Source organism: Tachysurus fulvidraco, chromosome 1 (assembly GCF_022655615.1).
Source record: "Tachysurus fulvidraco isolate hzauxx_2018 chromosome 1, HZAU_PFXX_2.0, whole genome shotgun sequence".
NCBI lineage: Eukaryota > Metazoa > Chordata > Actinopteri > Siluriformes > Bagridae > Tachysurus > Tachysurus fulvidraco.
The window spans coordinates 26,320,626-26,343,758 of record NC_062518.1 but is presented as its reverse complement, the minus strand read 5'-3'; the positions used below and the strand labels follow the sequence as shown (position 1 = coordinate 26,343,758).

The 23,133-nt window shown below is 40.4% G+C and overlaps 2 protein-coding genes and 1 long non-coding RNA gene across 7 annotated transcripts; 2 read left to right on the top strand and 1 right to left on the bottom strand.

Moving 5' to 3' along the window:
• Positions 1-1,870: 1,870 nt before the first annotated feature.
• On the top strand, positions 1,871-15,708 carry fastk (Fas-activated serine/threonine kinase). Of its 2 annotated transcripts, XM_047815542.1 has the most exons (11): positions 1,871-2,581; positions 4,339-5,170; positions 6,083-6,556; positions 7,013-7,161; positions 7,431-7,647; positions 8,213-8,372; positions 10,015-10,106; positions 10,235-10,877; positions 11,622-11,736; positions 11,819-11,945; positions 12,073-12,153. In XM_047815542.1, the coding sequence occupies exons 2-10, from the start codon at positions 4,381-4,383 to the stop codon at positions 11,903-11,905; spliced, it is 2,727 nt and encodes a 908-aa protein (XP_047671498.1). In that variant the 5' UTR covers positions 1,871-2,581; positions 4,339-4,380; the 3' UTR covers positions 11,906-11,945; positions 12,073-12,153. The 2 variants fall into 2 exon arrangements, with proteins under 2 accessions (XP_047671498.1, XP_027025089.1); XM_027169288.2 differs by having other exon boundaries at positions 1,872-2,581; positions 11,819-15,708.
• LOC125142762 lies at positions 7,527-16,683 on the bottom strand. The gene is made up of 3 exons (XR_007142207.1): positions 16,548-16,683; positions 8,122-8,392; positions 7,527-7,665 (listed from the first exon to the last, which is right to left on the bottom strand). It is a non-coding gene; the product is annotated as an uncharacterized LOC125142762 (long non-coding RNA).
• A 475-nt stretch (positions 16,684-17,158) lies between these two features.
• tmub1 (transmembrane and ubiquitin-like domain containing 1) lies at positions 17,159-22,030 on the top strand. 4 transcript variants are annotated; one of them, XM_027169553.2, is made up of 4 exons: positions 17,486-17,624; positions 17,828-18,061; positions 20,032-20,588; positions 21,157-22,030. In XM_027169553.2, the coding sequence occupies exons 3-4, from the start codon at positions 20,077-20,079 to the stop codon at positions 21,506-21,508; spliced, it is 864 nt and encodes a 287-aa protein (XP_027025354.2). In that variant the 5' UTR covers positions 17,486-17,624; positions 17,828-18,061; positions 20,032-20,076; the 3' UTR covers positions 21,509-22,030. The 4 variants fall into 4 exon arrangements, with proteins under 4 accessions (XP_027025356.2, XP_027025353.2, XP_027025354.2 ...); XM_027169555.2 differs by lacking the exons at positions 17,486-17,624; positions 17,828-18,061 and adding an exon at positions 17,159-17,214; XM_027169552.2 differs by lacking the exon at positions 17,828-18,061 and having other exon boundaries at positions 17,468-17,624.
• The last annotated feature ends 1,103 nt before the right edge of the window (positions 22,031-23,133 follow it).

Here is a 23,133-nt window from a genome sequence, read left to right as displayed (position 1 = left end):
CGCAGCTTAAAGATTAAAAAAAAAAAGCTAGGCTTAAATGAGTGGCTAAAAAAAAATACTGACAATGAAACACATACTAGGCAAGTCTGTCACATGGTCTTCTGATTGTAATAATGATAACGCATACATTTAGGATTTAAATCCTAGTAAAAGTCACAATAAAAAGACTGAAAGCAGTCCATATATCTTGCTGGTCACTACCCAGGCAGACAGGGTTATATCCATGTCTCTAATACCTCGAGTTAGTGCTCTCTGCACAAACATGTTGTCTCAGCTGCAATAGTATGACTGTGCAAGGATGTTTATTTACAGTATCCGTGAGCTACAAATAGTCCCCAGCAGTGTGCAAAATGAAATATTATCAAAGACAAACCAAAAAATGTAATGAAAAGAAAAGCTTAAAATAATAAATATCTACAATATATTTATAAATACAGAGAGCACTTGGACCATATATATATATGTTTGTGTGTGTGTGTGTGTGTGTGTGTGTGTGTGTGTGTGTGTGTGTGTGTGTGTGTGTGTGCATATATATATAAATATATATATATGCACACACACACACACACACACACACACACGCATGTCAGCTTTTGTTTCTACAAGTAAGTTTACATTTTCTGAAACTAAATAAATGTTCTATTCAGTTGTTCAAGCTAAAGACACTTTGAGATAATTAACAGCTGCCTAATCAGTCTGCATTCATTTATCCAAAGATTATGGTCCTGAAATGGTGATGGTACATGTAGAGGTAATTTTCCTCAAACCACCATTCAGAGAAAGGCAGTTATTTGCATGGGAATAGTTAAAGTACAGTTGCTGTCTTCCAATTATCTGTGTACTGGACAAAAACAGCTCTTTTACTTTGGATATCTATTTCACAATATTGCCTAAGAGTAATCTCCATGAGCCTGGAGTGCAGTTCATAGGGAAGCATGCATTGGAGCCATTCCAACCTGAAATAATGACAATAATTATTTAGTTTTGTTTTGTTTCACACTGAATGACCTACTTCGTTATCACTATAAGGTGCCTTCAGTGTTCTCATATACACATATAGTTTTATGCAAATAGTGCAGAACAGTGATGAAATATGAATGAATATTATAATTTTATTCGCCTTAAGATGCACTTGTAAAATTTTCTTAAATTAGATTATAAACTGGTTATAAACTTTTGGTTATAAACTTTTACTGCCACCTGCTGGTAACACGTGCAAATAACCATACTGCTCAAACAGAGATTAGCAGAGAAATAGAGGAAATTTTACATTTTAAAAATTTTAACAAACTTTTTTCCGAATAATTTGTATTTGGTCTTTAAAAGTATTTAAGTGTTTAAGAAAACAGTTAAGTGTTTGGGTGAATTATCTGTCAAAAGACTAAAGATTTTATTATTGTCATCATCATCATCATTATTATCATCATCATCATCATTACTATTATTATTATAATTATTACTTGTAGTAGTATCTTAGATCTCCATGTTATATTAATAAGAACACTTATCAACCCCTCTTATGACAGAAATACTCGGATAACATAAAGGATAAAGGATCTTTACAACCGTGGTGAGCAGAAAAGCATCTCAGATCACACAAAACTCACATATATGTATATGAAGTTTAAGAATATTCAGAATTTTTTAGTAAATTAACTGTGAATTGTTGTTCTAAGATGATTACTAAAAAAACACTTAATAAAAACCATCTCAACGGAAAACTGACTAGTAAAATGTATGTTATCATCATTTAACTTTATACCCCCTATTCCTGGGATGTCACAGTAGGTTTGTTACTGTGTGTGTGTCTGTTTATGTGTATGTGTGTGAATAAGACATAACCCTGCCATGACATCTCTAACCTACAGCTCTGCGCGTTCCCGTGACCCTGACGCGTTTTCCGTTTATCAGTGTTGACTTCCGGGAACATGGCGGACACCGGGGTGGCGGATCGCTGTTGCCGAAGTGCAAGGAGAGTCTGTATGTAAAGCGTGTGACATTACAGGACACATGTCAGCCTTGTCCCCGGCGGACACTGGACACTTCTGTAGTGCTGTTGGAGTCGGAGGTTTAGCGCTTGAACCACGGGGCGGAGCGCGCACGCGCACGCGCACACACACATCTACACATACACAGCTCGAGCCCCGGTGTGTGTTAGCAACAGCAACATTAGCATTAGCATTCTGACAGGCCGTGTTACAGTGTCAGTGTATCGGTGTTATAGTGTAACTCCACACAGGAAACATTGTCATCTCTCCTTCCTAACGTCTCCACAACCCGCTCGTCTTTCTCTAATCAGCACACAAACCGCTTTATTATGCGCTTTTTTATTTAACCGGTTACTCTACATATTTAGCTACTCTACAGTTAGCCGACAGGTTGCTAACGTTCCCACTTTTCCCGTAGAAATACTTGTATGCGGTTTGGAAATGACATGATAGTAATTTTAGCGTCTTAAACACGCCTTTTACTTTCGGTGGTGTTGTTGTTGTTGAATATAATCCTGTCCCCCATGACTCCTGTTGTCCCGGATGGCTTCAGGCTCCATCTGCAGTCTTGCGCCCTGCTTTAAACTCAACATGTAAGTAACATGGGCGGTTTGTTTAATACACTGTGTGTTGTTTCAGAAGGGTATGAGTTCACATCCCTGCATCTCTGGTCTGCCACGGATACACTGCTGGGTTCAGACTCTGTCTGGCTGTAAAAAAAAGTCACTATGGATTACAATTAAAAATAAAAAGTTAGAGTCTCTGAAATGATTCGAATATAAAGGAGACAGAGTTATAGCAGATGGACTAAAAAGTTGATTTACATTTACAGCAGACACCGTTATCCAGAGTGACTTATATTTTTATACAGCTGAGGGTTAAGGGCCTTGTTCAGGTGTCCAGCAGTGACAGCTGGGATTTGAACCCATGACCATCCGGTCAGTATTTCAACACCTTAAGCACTAAGCTATCATGTCCCTACAACCGCATAGATGTGTCTAATCCCGGCAAGTGTCACGTTGGATGTTTTTATTTAAGTAAAAATTGAAAAACTAGATATTTTTTTAAGCAGCTGAAATGTAAGAGTGCACCGTCTGTACATCTGCCATTTTAAGAGTTTGTATACAGTGCAAGTTGATAAGGTGTGTGGTAGCCTAGTGATTAAGGGGTCGGGCTACCAATCGGAGGGTTGTGAGTTCGATCCCAGGTCCACCAAGCCGCCAGTGTTGGGCCCCTGAGCAAGACCCTTAACCCTCAATTGCTTAGTTGTATAAACATGAGATAAGGTAAGTCGCTCTGGATAAGGATGTCTGCCAAATGCTGGAAATGGAAATTATAATAATCAGAGATTTTTTCTTAAGAAATGTGGTAAAGCAGGTACCATATCCATGTACCTGAAGTTCATTATGGTACTGTGATTTATTTCACAAGCAGAAGGAGGATTTTATTCTTTACACACTTAAAGACTTGGGTTTTTTTTTTCTGAAACAAATTTACGTGAAAAAATGTTCTATTCAGTAGTTCAAGCTAAAGACACTGAGATAATAAACAGATGATGATGATAAACAAAATGATGGTCCTGAAATGGTGATGGAACATGTAGAGGTAATTTGCCTCAAACCACCATTCAGAGAAAGGCAGTTATTTGCACACATTATTTGCGTGTATGTGACACCATTGATTTTAATGGGCAGGATTTATAACTACTCATCACTGCAAGCAACAGTTCATGCGTATCGCCTGAGCCAGAAATGTTTGATGATTGCTTCTACGATGTTCATGCAAGCTCAGTCACTCTTATTGCTGTAGGTTCTGTTTGCTAGCTTATGTTGTGTAATATTACTTAATTCTCCGCCGTGTGTGTATGTATGTACACAGTGTCCCAAACGTTTCAGATTAACCTTTTTGTTTTGCATAATGTTAATTCATTTACAAAGCATCCCTTAAATTTCTTTGTAAACACACAAAGAGTCCCCTCTCCACTCCTGATAAACTCCTTTAAATGATCTTAAATGAACCAATACATTCTTCTTTTGTCCTTGTTTTATTCTTAAAGCCTAACAAGTGTTACAACATTGTTTCATTCATTCATCATGCAATACTTCATTATTCATACTATGACGCATTTTTAAGAAGTGAGCTGGTTTCTTTGTCCTTGTAGATATTCATGACTCAGTCAGTTTCACGTGGGAACGTATGACTTGAGTTTCTGTCTTGATGTTTACTTGTTCAACTGCAGTGTTTCATTCTGTTTAGGATAAACACCGAGAGAGGAATGTGAACTAGAGCGAGTTGTATATGTGCTGTGTAACATCTGTGCTTTGAAGACTAATGAAGTTTGTGTTTTTAGGTATACAGCGTTGAAATTTAGTGTCGAATCACCCCATGTACCATGCTGGCACTGCTCTCTCGCCTTGGCCCCTTAATCTGCAGGAGATTTTCCTTGCCTGCACAGCCTTCCTGCCTTCTGGATCCAGGTGCTCCAGCCAGTATGTATGCCACGCGCCTGTACAGTGGTACAGGGGGTAAACCTGGTCGCCGCTTTGGCCTAATAGGGGGAGGCCAAACCATGCTGGAGAATCATCACCATCCCCTTCCCCCTCATCACCCCCACATCCCGCCTCCCCAGAGTTTCCCTCCTCCGCTCTATCAGGGCCGCGTGGATGCCCACAGAGCCTACTACCCGCCCCATCAGCACTACCACACTCCGCCACAGATCCCTCACCTCCCCCCTCCACACTACCAGCCCCATGCCCACATGCACCACAGCAAAAAGAAGACCTGGAACTTCATCCACGAGAAGATGAGCTACGACACATTCTTCACCATGAAGCGTCTGATCGACCGCTCACGGAGCGTGGACGAGGTGCTCCGCTGGGTCACTCAGAACCCGGGGAAAATCTCGCACAACCACTACCCCATCGCCTTACAAAAAATTGGCCAACTCCTGGCACTCCAGCAGGCTGGACCGATTGGAAGTGGAGGAGTTAGCCTGGGGAGCAGTGGGGTGACTGCAGAGGGAGCGTTGTCCTCACCCCCCGCTGTAAGCTCGGCTGATGGCACGACTCGACAGATTCTGGATCACCCGGACTTTCATACCCTCTGTGACGCCATTGTTAACGACTGCTCCAAGTTTGACAACTTTAGCATCGTCAACTGCCTTTATGCCGTGGCTGCACTTGGTAAGCCAGAGGATTTGTGAGAACTTTTAATCTTCTTTCATCTTAAAAAAATCTTCCCTTTTAGTAATGAGATTTTGCAATAATCGACATTTGCAGTAATTGATATTTTCAGCATATTCTGCTAAAGCTAGCAGCATCACACGTTGCAATATAAGGTTTTGTTCAGCTTCAGCTCACACTGATTATGCAGGTCAATGGGCAAAATTGAGGTCAGCAAAAACGGTCAATGTCATGTCAGTACGATAACTCGACAACAGAAATAGCGTTTGAAATTACAATGTCTTTTTTTTAAGAAGTTAGAATTATTCACTGTGGGTGAAATAACTGAATAACTCATGCTTCAGTATCTAATCTCACCTGCACGCTGTAGATCTGCTGCTGTAATCAAAAAGATGGTCCTGTGTTTATTCTAGGACTCTTTCACAATTTGATCATACCGAACATTGTTTTCACTATTCCGTGCCACTCCGGTGATCTGGTTTCCCTAAATTATTTATTTCTTGTGTCATATTTGGGAGGGTTTTCTCCCTATCGTTATAAGCACCATACACATTGTGGCATATTGTCTAACTTAACTGCAGCACTTGACATCTTGTTTCAATTAATATGTGATTATTTGCATGCCAATTTGCTCTTTTAAGGGAATAAGAACAGGTGCTTGCTAGGGGAAAGTAAATCCTACACACACAGTTTAGTACTTTAGTAGCACACCATAAGCATGTATTCAGCTAATAAACCTTTTGAGTGTGTTGCACCAGGCAAATAATTTCAAATCCATTATGTAAGTGTACAACAGCAAAGTAGATTTTTAACTAATGTTGACCTGATGTTTTAACTAATTTATATGTAGGCACAGCACTGTTTAAAATGATGCGTGTATTTACGACTGACTAAAAGTTTGTGTTCCTGCAGGGCTGCCCAGCGACTCTCGGATAGTGCAGGTGCTGGAGGAGGAGTCGCAGAGCCGCCTGTCGCAGTTTAATCAGAAGGACATCTCCATGGTGTTCAGCAGCTGCATGAAGCTGCACCAATCCAGCCAGCACCCGCTTATTGAGTCGTGTCTGGCAGGCTTGGAGAAGAACATTGAGCGTGAGCGTCACCCACAGACACTCTTCCTGCTGCTCTCTTACTACCGCACTAAGTGGCGCGTGCTGCAGGCAGCCGACACCACCTCGGCAGAACAACTCGTGGTCGACCGCAAGATTCTGCGCTTGGTCAAACACACGCTGGCCAGTGTCAGCTGCGTACGTGACCACGAGATGACCTTACTGGACGAGATGCTTGCGGCGTGCGCCCGAGAAGCCAGCAACAAGAGCCTCGAGCTCATTTTCAGCTCTCACCTCTTCTACCAGAACCGGCAGGAGAAGTTCGTCAGCAGCCTAGCGGGTGGGTTTGGCCACTTATTAAACAAATATAGCTAATGTTGAATTGTCTTTTCTTAGCCTTTTGTTAGATTTGGAGGAGTTGAGAATCAAGCTTGTGGTTATGGTCATGTTTATTTGTAGCAGCTGTTTGGATTAACCTTGTCAGTTTTTGTTTGTTTTTTTTTGTTTTTTTATTGGTCGGTTACTCTGATGTACATAAACATACCGATACAGTCTCAAGTATACAATAAAAAAACTATTTAAAAATGGAAGATCAGGTGAAAAGGAGGTGAACATTCAGGCAAATAACAAAATGTACACTGTAACACAGAGTTGATCCTCTGTGTTACAGTGTACATTTTGTTATTTGCCTGAATGTTCACCTCTTTTTCAAAGGTTGTTAATGTGGGACCAGAGAGTTGTAAACCTTGTCAGTTTTACTGTAACTGTACCGTACTGTTTTCTCTCATTCTACTAGAGGAGCTGCCTAAAAAGGTCGACAGCATCACCCCTTACACCATGGCTCTTATCGCCAAATATATCGCACGCCATCGCCTCAGAGAAACACAACTCCTAGACACCATTGCAGAGTTCCTGGTCAAAAAGTGCGAGTACTTGGACAGCAAGGTAAGAAGGGAAGGTATTCTTCATTTGAAGTCATTTTGGTTATAGATTTCTGCTAAATAAATAAATGTATTACAAGCTATTTATATTACGGTTTCTAATCGGGATACGAATTGTTTGACTTGTAGCGATTCTCGATTCTTTGAATTTTTGTTTGTTTTAGCATTTGGAATTGATTTTTGGACAGCGTGACGTTTAGTACGATATTATATGATGTGCTCCAAAAACTATTGAATCTGTTCATCTCGATGCTGCTGTTTTGATTCTGGCAGGTGATCCAGAAGCTCGTGTTCCCTTTCAGCCGCATGAGTTATCGGCCAGCTAACGAGACTCAGTTCTTCTCTAAGCTGGAAATGGTGCTGGAGCTGAAGGCTCTGAGCTCACCACTGGCTACAGTCAACATCCTCATGTCCCTCTTCCAGCTCGGACACTTTCCCAGCCTGGTGCTGCACCGGGTCTTCTCACCCTCCTTCATCAGCAACGTCACCAGTGAGTCCACGATAATAGCTGAATGATCAGAAATATTGAAATCACAATTATTCTACTTTGGAACAAAATAGATTCGAAATCGGAGCCTTTTCCTTCACCTTGTACATGATTAATCCTTAAATCACATTTCTTTTCTTAGGGAAGTTAATTCGCTGTGTCTGAATTTATAAAGAATGTGTGAGCGTACATGTATATCCAATGCAGGTTAGACTGCTTTGTCTAGAGATCATACGTTTAGCTGACTTAGCCTAACTAAACCACATTTGTCTTCATTGTTGATGTTCTTGGGCTAAAGAGAGTGGAAAATGCACTGGTGTTAGCCAAAGGAAGATATAAATAGAGGGTTTGTTGTTTTAATGCACCAGTCTAAACTGAAATTAACTACAGCTGATTCCTATAATGGTAAAATAATAATAATAATAATAGCAATAATAATAATAATGATAAACAGGTTTGGCAGAATTAGTGACTTACGTTTTAAAACTAGCCAGACACGTCTTTATAACGGACTCCTATTTCAGCCTGTGGCACTAAGCTGGATTGTTTGCTGTGTGCTGCTCTGCAGACAGTCCGTATGCTCTGATTGTACGCCGCTATTTGTCCCTGCTGGACGCTGCGGTGGAACTCGAGCACAGAGAGTACACAGGGCCTCGTCTGCAGGACTCACACAAAGTGCTCATGTTTGATCACGCGCTCACTGCTGACGAGGTCAACCGCAAGTACAGGTCAGTGCACAGCTCTTTCACTGTGAATTGGGCAAAATAAACAAATGCCACATTTGTGAGCAAACCAGACATAACATAACATAACTTGGGTAACATAACATATATAATAACAATAAATATAGGATGAGAGATGCAAAATATGGTCCAGTGATGATTCGAAGGGAAAGCCAGGAAATAAAATTTCATCTAGTTTTTTTTTTAGTTATATTTTTATTTAGTTATATGCTTAATTTAACCCTTGTCTGAGCTTATAATCTATCTATAAATACTGTATATTGAAAAAAAGTCACAATTTCTTTTAAAAACAGTCTTAAATGGTCTTGTTTGTAAGAGGAAGGTTTTTGTCAAATAAATACTTTTAAATATGCTAAATATGCTTGGATAATTCGTTTTTTTTGTTTTGTTTTGTTTTTATTTAGATTTGCCCGTTTATCGAAATGAAACTGGTCTTGAATCAATCAGTGGATTGTGAAAAGCATTTGTAAAATATACAGTGGAAATATTTACTTGTTAAAATAGCAGGGTTTTGTTATAAAAATTAAAAATTAAACCAAGATATAAATCATGTCAGAACTCCACCCTCAATGTGAGATTACAACGTATAAAAATGATCTGGAAAAAACCTGAATTTTAAGGAAGAATATAGCAAAACGTTACAGCAATAAACTGGTTGCATAAGTGTGCACACTATTTATAAGCAGGTTAGTTCAGTCTCATGTTCATAAGTAATTATCATGCAGCTCCCAAACAACGTAACAACAAAATGTGTTCTAGTCTGATGAGACCAGTTCAAAAAGGAAATTCCAAAAGGTATTGTTTGACCCACAGTACAACACACGGTGGTGCCAGCATCATGCTTTAGGGCTATTTTTCTTCAGCTGATTACAGATTCTAGCTGATTTTAATGCAAAACCTTCAGGTGTCTTTTATAAGCTGAAGATGAAAAGGAATGTCAGCAAAACAGTGACTCAAAGCCTGCACCCGAACAAAGCAATGGCTTAACCAAAAGAAGATCTTTTGTTATTCAATGACCAAAGCCAGAATCCAGACCTAAATCCGACTAAAAATCTGCGGCGTGACCCGAAGCAGGCTGTGCACAGGAGATGCAGTTTGATGAATGAAGGATGGTTTTGCAAGAAAGACTTTATTCCCAAGAAAAGATGAGATGTGACATGCTGATACACTCTTACTCAGAAAGACAGAGTGTTTAGGGGTGTGCACACAGTCAGATTATTGTACCTTTTTGTTCCCGTTTGTCACTTATCTTTTTTATACAATGTATTTCACAACGAGGGTGGAAAAGGGTCTGATGTAATTTATCTTGGTTTCTTTTATTATTATTTTTTTTATATTACAAAAACCTACCGAGTTATTTATCCATATATATTGGTCATTTAAAATGTATTCATGAGTTGTCAGAGGACTACATTGTACAGTATATCATTTGATTGATTGAGTATTGAGTGTTTAATTGTCTTCAGCATGCGCTCCTGGATTAAGGCAATCATCACAGTCATTACACATAGATGTGTTTGCTCTCTGCCAGTAGATGGCAGTGTTTTTCTAACAGGTGTACAGTAGGAAGTACTCCCAAAATGTTGCGTAGCCAGTCGTGATGGTCAGTTTGGCGTTTATGTTACAGCTACAAAGGTCTTGTTGCTGAGGCACTCAGGCAGTTGGTTGGAGAGCATGGTTACAAGCAAGATGAGGTTCTACCTCCAGGATATTACACAGGTACAGAAACACTTTTAACATCCTGATGTCGAAATATCAACACGTTTGCTTATCTATTTGATGTCTTTCTTCTTCTTTCTCATTCTCGTTCTCTCCCCCCAACCCCACACACACACACACACACACAGATTTTTTGCTGTGGATAGACCATGCGGGCCATGTTCTTCCCATCAGAGCAGGCTCTGCAGCAGTCTCTTTAACAGCAGACTCTTCAATGTGCGTGGTCGTGAACCCCAAATCACCGGACGGTTCCACCTCTGTTGCTGCTCTCACCTCAGACTTCCAGAAGTTTTCACCGTTCTCTCCGCCGCTAGAGGAGGGCGTCGACAAACCGCCCGAAAACGATTCCGCTTTCCTGCCGCCCCACATGCAGCGAGCAGGCACCAACGGAGCAGTGCAACTGGACTACAATACCTATTACCCAGCTTCAGATTACTACACCAGCTTGGCTAAGGAGCACTCTTTGGAGAGCCAGGACAGCTCAACACTGAGCAGTCCTTCAGAATGTCTGGCTCAAGCTGGGCCAGCTGTACCCGGGGCCAATGTGCCACAGGACTCTCTCTTCCAGTTTTCTATCGGAAAGATACTGGAGGATGAGACCGGTGCATCCATCCAAGTAGGGTCCAATTCAGGACCAGACTGCAGTATCACACCTTTCTATGAAGGTATAACCTATGACGCAGGAGACAGCAATACAGTTACTGCTCCAATCCAGCTGCACTCAGCAAAAGCCTCTGAGATGGAGAGGACATCTGGGGAACCCATTAAAAGGTCAGTCCATTGTCACGTTTTTCAAAAACTGGTTTCTAATTAAATGCATTTTTATAAATAGCAAATAAAATGATTTTTCTAAAAAAAAATTGGGTCCATATGCATCAGATCAAAGTGTTGATACACATCCATTTATTAACAGAAGATAAAAAGATGTGCTTTTCAGCTTTGCCCTGAAACGTCGTAAATACAAGGGTCTCCAGGGTCTCCTGTTTGTTCCAGTGACTCGTATGGGTTTCATCTGGGTCTTCGAGTTTCTTCCCAGTTCTTAAAGGCATCCCATTAGGCTGCCTGGCTGCTCTAAATTGTTCCTAGGTTCAAATAAATGCACGAATGTGTGCATTGTGCCCTCAACTAACTTGTTACTTGTGTTCCATTCAGTGTGACTTCCTGCTCGTTCACACTCCACAGTCCTGCCCGAATTAATCAATCGATCAAATGAACGAACGAATGAAATACACTAAGGTTGAGGTTGTTTTGTCATGTCTTTCTATCACTACTACTCCGATGTCATTAATAAAAAGAACAGATGTGACCTGCATCTACACACCGATCCAGTGCCCAAAACATATAAGACAGGGTTTAGACCAAGTCCCGTGTCCTGACCTTGTATTTCATGACCTAGTGACGTCGTATTGTTGGCGGTCTGCATTTAACTTGGACATTTATATATAGTATGTCTGACTAATGTGTCCAACCCTTAATCATGTGTTCACCAGCATCTGTGTGCTTCTTTACACGCAGGGTTATAATGTCTGTAAATGATAAATGGCACTACTGCCACAACTCCGACGTGCTCGTGGGTTCCCGGGCTATGAGAGACCGCCACCTGCAGCTCCTGGGCTATGTTATACTACAGGTAAGTCTGGTTGTGTGTGGAGTGTGTTTAGAAGACACTTGCTCATGGTGACGCCCCTCATGTGTCTGCTTGTCTTCATCAGTTGCCATATCTGGAGTTGGAGAAGCTGAACGGAATTGAGGAAGTGAAGCAGTACCTGCACAAAAAGCTCCTGGAGGTCCGTTTATGACGGTGGAAAAGCAGAAGAGTGTGTATGTGACTGCGAGCGTGTGCGTGCACGTGTGTGTGTGTGTGTGTGTGTGTGTGTGTGTGAGAGAGAGAGAGAGAGAGAGAGAGCATGTCTGCAAGCATGTGCAACGTTCTGTTTAAACAAACAATGGTGTTTTGTGGGAAAAGGTGTGTGTGTGTGTGTGTGTGTGTGTGTGTGTGTGTGTGTGTGTGTGTGTGTGTGTGTGTGTGTGTGTGTGTGTGTGTGTGCAGGATGTGAACAATCCTGTCTTTTAGGACAACTTGTGGTGATACCAAGCCAGTGGGTGGGTGTATTTAGTTCCTGACTTAGGGAAGGGTTGTTGGTACCTCTCTGGGCAAAATGTAAAAACAGTGTTTTCTGGAAACAACTGTGACACCCATAAACTTCCTCCGACCTCCCAGAACACCCACAACCTGCACAACACAATCACAGAGCCAGAGCTTGCTGTTTTTTTTTTTTTTTCTGGTGCAAAGGCAGTGCTGCTTGTAAAACAAATGACTTGGGATAAAATCCGATTCAACGCCAAGTGTGAATACAGTGAGTCAGCATCACATTTTGAGGCATTAGTTTTACACTGGAGCTACAAAACTAACTAAAAAATAATGACTGCTTATCGTCACACAAACTTGATCTCAAACATGTGTAGGATTTTGCGTATAGTGGGGTCCAAAAGTCTAAAAGCACTAGTGTGCCAAAAGGGAACACTAATGAAAATCATCCTATTTTGCATTCATTTATAGTTTAACACAACAATTTTCATTAGGAATTATATAACCAAGAACAGCTTGAGTGAAAAGTCATATCTTTTGAAGAGTACCTGAGTTTCTCAGTATTTCATTTGTTTCTCTCTCCCTCTCTCTCCCTCTCTCTCTCTCTGTCTGTCCCTCTCTCTCTCTCTCTGTCTGTCTGTCTCTCTCTGTCTGTATGTCTCTGTCTCTCTGTCTGTCTCTCTCTGTCTCTCTCTCTGTCTGTCTCTGTCTGTCTGTCTCTCTCTCTCTGTCTCTCTGTCTCTGTCTGTCTCTCTCTCTGTCTCTCTCTCTCTCTCTCTCTCTCTCTCTCTCTCTCTCTCTCTATCTATCTATCTTTCTGTCTATCTCTCTCTATCTACCCCCACCCCCTTTTTTTTGGACTCACACTTGTGCAAAACCTTGTGGTCCATTTTAGATCACAAAGTGTGAACACAGTAAACGTCTGAACACATGATTCAATATTAGAGATTAGGCCTCCTGTACAAAGCAGTTAACATGGTCACAAATGTTCACAAATCACAAATTTGCTTACTTTTAAATAAGTAAAGTGCAATAAATTCAAAACATGAAACATTTATTTACTTTGATTTAAATATTTAAATATATTTAATATGTTCAAACAAAAAAAGTCCCTGATTTTCAGTGTGGTATCTGACTTCGAGACCTCGCTACAGCCGGAATTGAAATCATTTCTGAAAGCAGAATTCAGATTAAAAAATGTTAAGTAAGTAAGCTGGTTGGTATATGAATTAGATTATTTTACAGTACAATCTGGGGCCAGATTCTTTGTACATAACATAAGAGATCAAATCTCTTTAATAATGATGGTTTTAAACACACCTCAGAGCTATATTAAGCTGTACATATATTAAGCTATACACCGAAGCTGTCCGAGATGACTTTGTGCTCCTAGACATCAGTTTCAAACAGAGCTACAAATAATTCAGTTATGATGTAAATGTTGGACGGAAGATCGGAACACATGAGCAGAAAGTCGGTGTTGAGAATGAGGAGGTAGAAAACAAAAAATACAGTTAAGAGATGTGTAATACTTCATGTCAGGAAATTACAATAGTCATGCACAAATGTAGTTGCTATATTTGTTGTCGGTTTGTTATTTTCAGTTACTCGAATGGCTCCTTTTTGCTCTCGTCTAAGTCTCATCCGAGGCAGCATGCCAGTGTACAAGAACAGGATGACAACGGCAATATTTCACCGTGATAACACTCAGCCATATAGGTAGAGAAACACATACCAGCTAAAATAAAATGTTTCAAATTCAATCCATTGTTTCACCTGCAACTTGGTATTTTCTTTTCCCTGCCCAGGCTCAGCTGATATTCACAAAAGTTACAATATATGTATATGTACATGTGTTTAACATTATAATCCTGGTTGTGTAGAATACGCCTGCTCTGGAGCAGGTTTGAGCCAGACAACCTTGTTGTCCTAACGAAATCCCGGCTCATAATCCAATCCAGCTAATTCACTAATCCGTGTCCTCAAATCTCAAGACAGCAGTAATACCTCAGATTTGGTGTTCACTATGTTAGCCTCCTAGCTCTGGCGTAAAACTAAAACATGCGAACATCCAGATAAATCGATGTAACGGGTAAAAGTTGAGTAAATTAGATTTTCCACACATACAGAAATCAGAAATTGGACAGCGATTTGTTTATAAAAGTGTGTCTATAATGCGTCATAACCGCAGGTTAGAATCAGTGATGCTGAAATGCAGGCAGAAGAAAGTGGCTTAATAATTTAAGAAATACAAGGAACATTATTGTGATATACTGGCATATGTATTAAGCACAGCTGTGGTTCTTGGCGGATAAATGGTGAAATCTGGCTGTATTCTAACCTTTATGTCCCACAGACATAATTCAGTGTAATTCTGAGCTCCGCTAACCCTAACGGTACATTAGGACTTAACCCCCTTACTCCTGAAGGAAGCTGCTTTATGTCCAGGTTATGCATGTTAACGGAGGACACAGCCTCTTGCTTCTGTGATTGAAGATTGGTTTTATATCTTGTCCAGATTGAGTGTCTTTGGTCTTTGTCGGTACTTTTCTTTGGTATTTTATTTTTTATTTTATTTTTTGTTAACAAGGTTTAGGCACGCTATTACTCGTTTATTATATTGTTCCACTGCTAAAATCTCTGCTAGTGTTTTTATCTCCATTGTCGATTATCTGTCTCACATTAGTGTTTTAAACCATCTAAGAGAGCCGTTCAGGACCCAGAGGACTTTTACAGAAGAAGGACATCCAGGTATAGAGCGTAAAATCAAGTAGAGATGTTTATGAATTTCAGATGTAGCCATCAAAAGAGAGTCTGCTCAATTCACCATATCTGACTGACCGTGCATGTGTGACGTCATGAAACCAAGGAGCACAGTGTGTTGTGAATCTGTGAATTATGGACACAAGGAACAGGCTTCCAGTAAGATCATGATGAATGTATAAACGAGACGGATTATATCAATAGATTTTATTTTCTCAGAACAAATGATCTATTTTGACGTTTAAAGGAACGCAATGCAACGCAAAGCAACGCATGCAGTGGACTGCCGGATTCATAAGACGATTAAAGGACATGTCCCTTTGTGTCGGTTCACTCGTTAGTGATCTTTCACCTCCAGTATCACACACAAACTTTTAGGTTGATCTGTAAACACATAATGAGGGGTATGACGTACGTTTCTGTCGGACATTGTTATGCTTTAGTGTGTGTTTTGGTCAAATCAATTAAACTAAAGAAACATTTAGATGGCAGTAATACAGAAGACTTGTTTCGTGTAATCTAGTTCTCATCGTGACACCGTCGCTGTGTGCGTTGGCTTTGCTCTGTTTGGTTTTTTTTTGTTTTTGTTTTTGGAAGAGAGATTATTTATTATGGCAAGTGTTCCTCTGAATGTAAGAAGACTGAGTGGATGTCTGTGTTGGGTATTAGGTGGGGAAACTGGAAATCTTTGTTTATAAATACATATTAAAATGTCTATATAAAATGATTATTAAAAAAAAGTAAAAAGCAGGAAACAAACGTCTGTTTTTTTTTTCTTGGGGTGTTGTGTGGCTTGATCTCTGTTTTACTATACTCTTTACAACCCATAATTATTAAAAGTACCACAATTTCATATAGGTGCTGCATCAGCCTGTTCAGTGCGACATTTAAATAGGTTTATTTTAAATAAACTACAATAACCTAAAACAAGTAATCCGGTCACTGAGTCATCATAACAATTTTAATAGCAGTGTGCTCTGTGGAACACTAGCTCCAATAAATAACAAAGATTGCAGACTTTAACTAACAAGCCTAATAATGGAATAGCTGGAACTAATTGGAGAAAATAAATCAGAACTGATTCTTTTTACAGTTGAGAACATTGACTCTAATCACTTAGACCAACTGATACAGCTCCATAAATATCTGAACACAATTTTCATAAAGTCTCTGTCTCTCTCTCTCTGTCTTTCTCTCTCTGTCTGTCTCTCTCTCTTCCTCTGTCTGTCTCTCTCTCTATCTGTCTGTCTCTCTCTCTATCTGTCTGTCTCTCTCTCTATCTGTCTGTCTCTCTCTCTCTGTGTCAGTTTTGTTTTTTTATCCTAATGATGGCCTCCTTCTATCGCAGCGACAACTCTTTGAACCATCATTGGACAAGTTGAGAGTCTCTACAAACACCTACTCAATGCAAATTCAATACTTGGGCTCAATGCCCGAGCTTATCCACTTACTCTTTTATGAAATAATGAGGAAACCGGCCACATTTCCACTGACCAATGACACAGTTGTGCATCGCAGTCAGTTGCTTGATTTACTTTCGATTCTAATTCCAAAAACAGTTCATGACCAAAAGCAGCCATGACACTTACCTTCTTTTCCTTCTCCACACTGCCCTTTTTATAACTTTGATAGAGGTAAAATGGCCTAAGGAAAGTTTGTAAACTGTATATGTTAAGGTTCTAATTATAAACGAAAACAAAAATAGACCTGTCATCTTTATAAAAGAAGTTTCCGTTGGTTGGTGAGATTCAGACCACAAGTAGCAAGGTGAAGGTGGAGGAGCTTCCAACAGACCTCCGGGACAATATTATTTGGCCCTTACATTTCTGTCATTTAACAGACAACTTTATCCAGAGTGACTTACAATTTATTTCAGTTTATACGCCTGAGCAATTGAGGGTTAAGGGCCTTGCTCAGGGGCCCAGCAGTGTCAGCTTGGTGGACCATGGGATTCAAACTCATAACCTTCCGATCAGTAATCCAACACCTTAACCACTCAGCTATCACGTCCTTTTTTAGGATGTTTTTATTAATATTTCATATTTTGAACTGGTTTATCAAATACAGATGATATTATTCCAGTAACTGGCTCTGAAATATAGATCTCAAAAATCCATCTGCAAATGCAAAACACTTAACAAACACGGGGTTAAAGTGCAACTGGTTCAAAAATACACATGTGGAAAGTTCATAGAAGCACAAATAATCACCCCCGGATAGGATGGATGTCACAAGACTCTTACTCTAATGAGGAAAGTAAGAAAGAGTTCATTGAAAAGACTTGAAAGTGACTTGGGAGCATTCGTATGTGTTATTTGTTGCATATAATATTAACTTAATTAATTATTGCTAGAATTTAAACTTTACTTTACTTTACTTTTAATGAAAGAAATTAAACCAGATTTCAGTACAGAAAGCAGAAAGCGTGAACTTTAAAACCGATTTAAAAACCGATCACGGACTTTTATTCGAGGACTTTTGCTCAAGTTGTTTTGTTTTGTTAGACTTTTCTACGTTTGTTCAAAGGACTTTTATTTTGTCGCTCGAAGTGTTTTAACCGGAAATGGTGGTTTATGCTAATATGGTCAATCCATCCGCCAAATATCAGCAAATATAAAGTAAAACGGGGTCAATTCTGTACTGTCATGAGGTGTGATATGACAACAGTAAGTCCTTTTCTTACAGCATGTCCTAATGTCCTGTATGTTTATATAATTGTAGTATTTTAGTAGTATTTTCCGCCCTAACAGCAGCTAAGCTAACTTGTAGTACTGTGTTGTAGCTGTAGCCTGTAATGGAGCTGCTGTTGTGATGTAGCAGATCATCTGAGGTACAAACTAACGCTCTGTTTATCGTTTTATTCCCACAGAATCGTCGTTTAAAGGTTTAACTTTGACTATAAAACATCCAGATACCGACATGACCCCTGATTATGTGCTTTAACAACACGTTTAGCTTCATTTAGGCTGAAACGTCACCTGTGGTGTTGATATGTAATGTTTAGTTCTCGGTATTAAAGCATCATTCAGTCATTTATCCAGGAGAGAAACGATCTGAAGTCGCACCTGACAGCAGCAAAGCCACCAATCAGGAGCAGAAATGAGTATGGAGACGTTTCCTCTACTGATTTAACATAAACACAGAGCCACAAGTTTAACTGTGTCACTTTTACAGCAAGGGAAATTAACCCAGGCTTGTAAAAGTCTAGTTACTTTCATACCTTTGCTTACATAAAGGTTCAGATAAACAACTAACATGGCTGAAGTGACAGCAAAGTGCACTGGGTTCCAAAAGTTATACATGACACTTTTATTTTATTTATTTATTTTAAAAGTGTATTTAATCAAAATGGTAAAGCAAAATAAACAGGTTTAGACATTTGTGTACATTTATTAAAAATGCAAAGATGAAATGTGTCATTTAGATAAATATTCAGACCCTCGGCTAAAGCAAACGAAGCTGTATTTAGGTTCATTCTGTTTAATTCGATCATCTCAATGTGAGAAACATTTTTCAAGATGGCCGACTATGCGTATGATTTTATTTGTCACAGTTTTAAAAACTTGTCCGTGTTGTCTGCTAAAGCTATAGATTGTCGCATTATGTAAGTTTGGGATCGTGTGCCACGGACTGGGAAACTGTTTCGTGTTCCACTGAAGAAGATACTATGATGATAAATTCCTTTACAGGATGACTGAATGCTAAGAGTGTAGGGTGTGAGTGAGTAGTGTGTAGTAAGTCATTTGAGATGCAGTGCATGAGCGGCACTTTCGGCTCGTATAAGGTGACAGTTCACGGTTCAGCTCAGTCAAAAATCACAAGCCACAAAGTCCAGGCAAATCTTTATAGACGTCTGCGATCAAAGTGTGTCAAGAAGTGGATATGAACAAGGGTATGAACCCGTTCATAAACCGAATGTTCCTCGGAGCTCCGTGGGCTCCATCTTTGTGAAACGGAAGACGTACTGATCCACCAGGACCCTTTCTAGAACTGTTCATTTAATCAAACTCAGAAACTGTCTAAAAGACCCTTGTTCAGAAACTTGACTAAGAACTCCTCTGACCATCTCAGAAATCCTCCATCAGCCAGACATTTATGGTTGAATGGCTAGATGTAAGCTTTAGGGCAGGCACTTGGAAGGACTCTGAAAGCATTAGGAATGATTTCTTGTCTGGTGAGATAAAAATGAAACTGTTTGGACTGACTTCCAATTGCAGCATCTGGAGAAAATGTATACCATCCGTACAGGGGAGCCTGTGGTGGTAGCATCATGCTGTGGTGATATTTTTCAGGGATATGGAGACTGGTCAGTGTTGAGGGAAGACTTCAGCCAAAGATAAAGAGGTCTGTGGAGAAAACCTGCTCAAGTGTGCTTACTACTTTAGACTGAGGCGAAGGTTCATGACGATTCCAAGCATACAGCCAGGAAACTGGTAGAGTAGCTAAAGGACAAGTTTCTGAATGTCCGCTTTTTATATTTCCAAGTATAATACACACACAGAGTACCTTCTGACGTAACAAGAACTCTTAGCCCATGTTGACGAGTAATTTGAAGCATCTTCTGTGTGGGTTTGCTGTGATTAAACAGCTTGTTCTGTATTCATGACAATCATACCAGTCGTCATCATTACACGTGTTCCTGCATTTACTATCCTTTAGAGGTTTGGGTCTGAACCTGTGAAATCTGCTTCAGTAAATAGTCTGTTAGTTCACCAGTGGTGCAGTCGTATTCAGGCAGACTTGTGTGTGAGGTGTGCTTTTTGTTTAGAAGAACTATATTTCCAAATTTTTCATCAGGGACGGACAAGACATTGGTATTAATTGTGGAATCAGTCGTTTTCTTTTGTCTAACATCAGTGTAAATAGCAGAGATGACCTCCTTTTTTCCCCTGAACTGCTTTCGGTCATTTGAAATTTCTGGTTAGTATTAGACAGATTTATGAACACTTATTTTGGTGTTGGTAGATATGATCTCATTAAGGATAGTCTGTTAAGGTATTGTAATGTAAGTGAAACCATGAGCTTTGGATATTATGGGAATACTGCAAAACAATTTCTTTCTTTGTGCTGCAGGTGCCTAATACAACGTTGCCTTAGTCCAGGACAAAGTCGCCCAGGATGGCTCTGATTGAGGGCGTGGGCGATGAGGTCACTCTGCTCTTCGGAGTCGTGTTCCTCTTGCTCATCTTGGTCCTGGCCTGGGCCTCCACACACACAGCTGAGCCTCCTGACCACCTGGTCTCATCCAGCCCAGGCACGGTGCCCTCAGCAGAGCCGGAGAGCCAAGAGGCCAACCCTCCTGGTGACATTACTGCGCCACCTCACAGCTCAAGGGAAGATGACAAAACTGAAGCAGGAGCTGAGAGAGGAGCTGAGGGACATGGAGGCAGTGCAGAGGGTGCAGGAGAAGAAAGCCTTTTGGGGCTCGACGGTCTGAGACGCAGAGACATACCTGGACCTTCGCTCAGCATGCAGCCACCAGCCAGTGCCTCAAGTGCCACACAGGGATCCGCTTCTGAAGATGTGCCCAGTAACACAGAGAGAAACATGGTACTAAGGCTGAAGTTTCTGAATGACACAGAGAGGATAGCAGAGGTCAACCCCGAGGACACCATCGGCTACATTAAAAGGTATAGCTACTAACAGGTTGTTTTTTTACTACCGTTAAACAGTGAAATTGCCCAAGGGCTACAGTGAGGTGCACCAGAACTGCTCACCAGAATTTTAGATCATACATTTGCATCTCGGTGATTCCACAACCATCATTCTTTGACTGCCCATAGAATTCCACACTCCTTGGCCACTCGGATATACACGGTGGGTTTAGATCATAGCTACGTTCGCTGGGTAGATTTTATAGGTCAATGTTTTACATGGACATCTACTGATCTATTATGTGACCTGTTATCCCTCCATTTTATCCTTCATCCATCAAAAGGAACCTCTACAGGATTATGACTGGTCTCAGCACAGCACTGACACGGTCAAGGCAGTGACGTCTTACTGTGTGCTCCAGAGGTGTCTCTGCCGGATTGGGAGACACGTGTCTTCTGGCCAAAGAGCGTCCAGTGTTTAGAAACTGACCACTCATAATGGAGTAGAGAGCGATTAACACAAATTGTCTGGCATTTGTTTAAAGCTGAAATCTTGACTGAAATCTGTGCTAAGCTATGCATGTGTATGTGATTGTATGTGCAGGACCTACTTCGCTGGCCAGGAGCACCAGGTGCGTCTGATCTACCAGGGCCAGCTCCTCCAGGACGATGCCCAGACTCTGGCCTCCCTGAACCTAGCTGATAACTGCGTCCTGCATTGCCACATCTCACAGCATGCCACGCGGGCAATGCCCGCAGGCACCCGTGCCGCCGATCAGGTGCATGTGGCACTGAACGTGGGGAGCCTAATGGTCCCACTGTTCGTTCTCATGCTCTCTGTTCTCTGGTACTTCCAGTTTCAGTACCGCCAGTTTTTCACTGCTCCTGCCACCGCCTCTCTCGTGGGCATAACTATTTTCTTTAGTTTTGTCGCGTTTGGAGTGTACCGCCGTTAATTACGAGAGCTTCACCTAACACGCACACACTTATCCTACACACGTATATGTGTGTGTACACACACACACACCAACATCACTGCACATTGCTTCTGGGATCATTGGACTCTCGGGTTTATTTGAAGGCCATGATTTCAGAAATGTCTTATTTTCCTTTCTGTAGCCAGTTACAATCTGCAAGGTTTATGCTTGTGTCAGACAGTAATGTGCTCTATATTTAATTTTTAGTTTTTTTAATATTTAGAAATGCTCATCGTGCCTATTTTTTTTCCTTCTCGTTTTTTGGCTTTACAGGCTGCCAGTGTGTAGCTGGTGCTTGCTTATTGGGAGGGTTTGGTAGTCACATGACTGTTCATACTTTCAGGCAGGTTTTTCTGTCTTTGTCTGTCTGTCTGTCTGTCTCTCACTGGTACAGAGAAGGGCAGACAGCGCTGCTGATGTATGTCAGGACTATTAAAGTACTTTGTGTAAAAAATGGATTTTGAAACAAAGACATAATCTATTAAATCATTCTTTTATTTACTGGTGTTTGTCATTTGTGCTGTAGATGTTCTGTCTCTTAATGAGATTTAATTAGATGTCGGAAATAGGGGAAATTGTTATAACCTTTAAATAAACCTTTTAATCATGCAAGGATTAATTTTGAATACCATACATTTTTTCTATGTTTAGGAACAAGGGACATTGTAATACAAAGACATTTTTACAGTCGTTTGCTTCCAGCATTGTGACAACGGTTTGAATGACACATGGGTGTGATCAAGTGTTCACAAACTTTGGGCCTTATTGGGTATATTATGCAAATACGTACAAATTGAGATGCATCAACCAGTGTTCAAATTACACATCTAGATTTCTTGCATCACCACTGTGATCAGCCAATGTTCATCAGTTGCACCTTTTCTCAGACCCAAACCTATCATACCTCTGATGTGGATGATCCTGAGTACAACCTGCTATTATTTCAAATGTTTTGAAATGTCTATTTTAGTGTTGTTGGTATTTTTATTATTATTATTATTATTATTATTATTATTATTATTATTATTATTATGAGTTTACTTCACATGCCCTACACCTGTACCATTTAATACCTGGTAAACTGGTGTTCTGTGGCCTGTATTTGGAACCTGACTAGCTCTTAAGAGTTTATGATGCAATAACACCTTTAGTGTGTTTTTCTAAACTTAAAAAAATTGTTTTCTTAAGTTGTATGCTTCAAACTTGGAATTTTCCTTTGCATCTTTTCCATGTGTCTGCATGGTTTTTTTTTTTAACCATATCCCAAAAACATGCAACGTACAGTTTAATATGTAGAAACATCACACATTTAAGTGTAAATCTCATACCAGTGTTCCCATGGGACAGCTTCCGTGTGCTGGATAGTGTTTTGCCTCCTGGCAATTACTCGTGTAATATGAGTCAGTCCTACTTGATTAAAGGTGGGGTCTCCGTTGTTTGAGAAACGCTTCAGAAAACTGAGTCGGGCCGACAAACAAAACAAAAACAAAACTAACGTGTAGCCAATGAGCAGAAAGGGGCGTGTCTTGTCAATATGGCTGGAGAGAGTGTTCAGTGCACATGTGTGACATTAGCAGAAAGTGGTTTTAACATTGACATGGAGG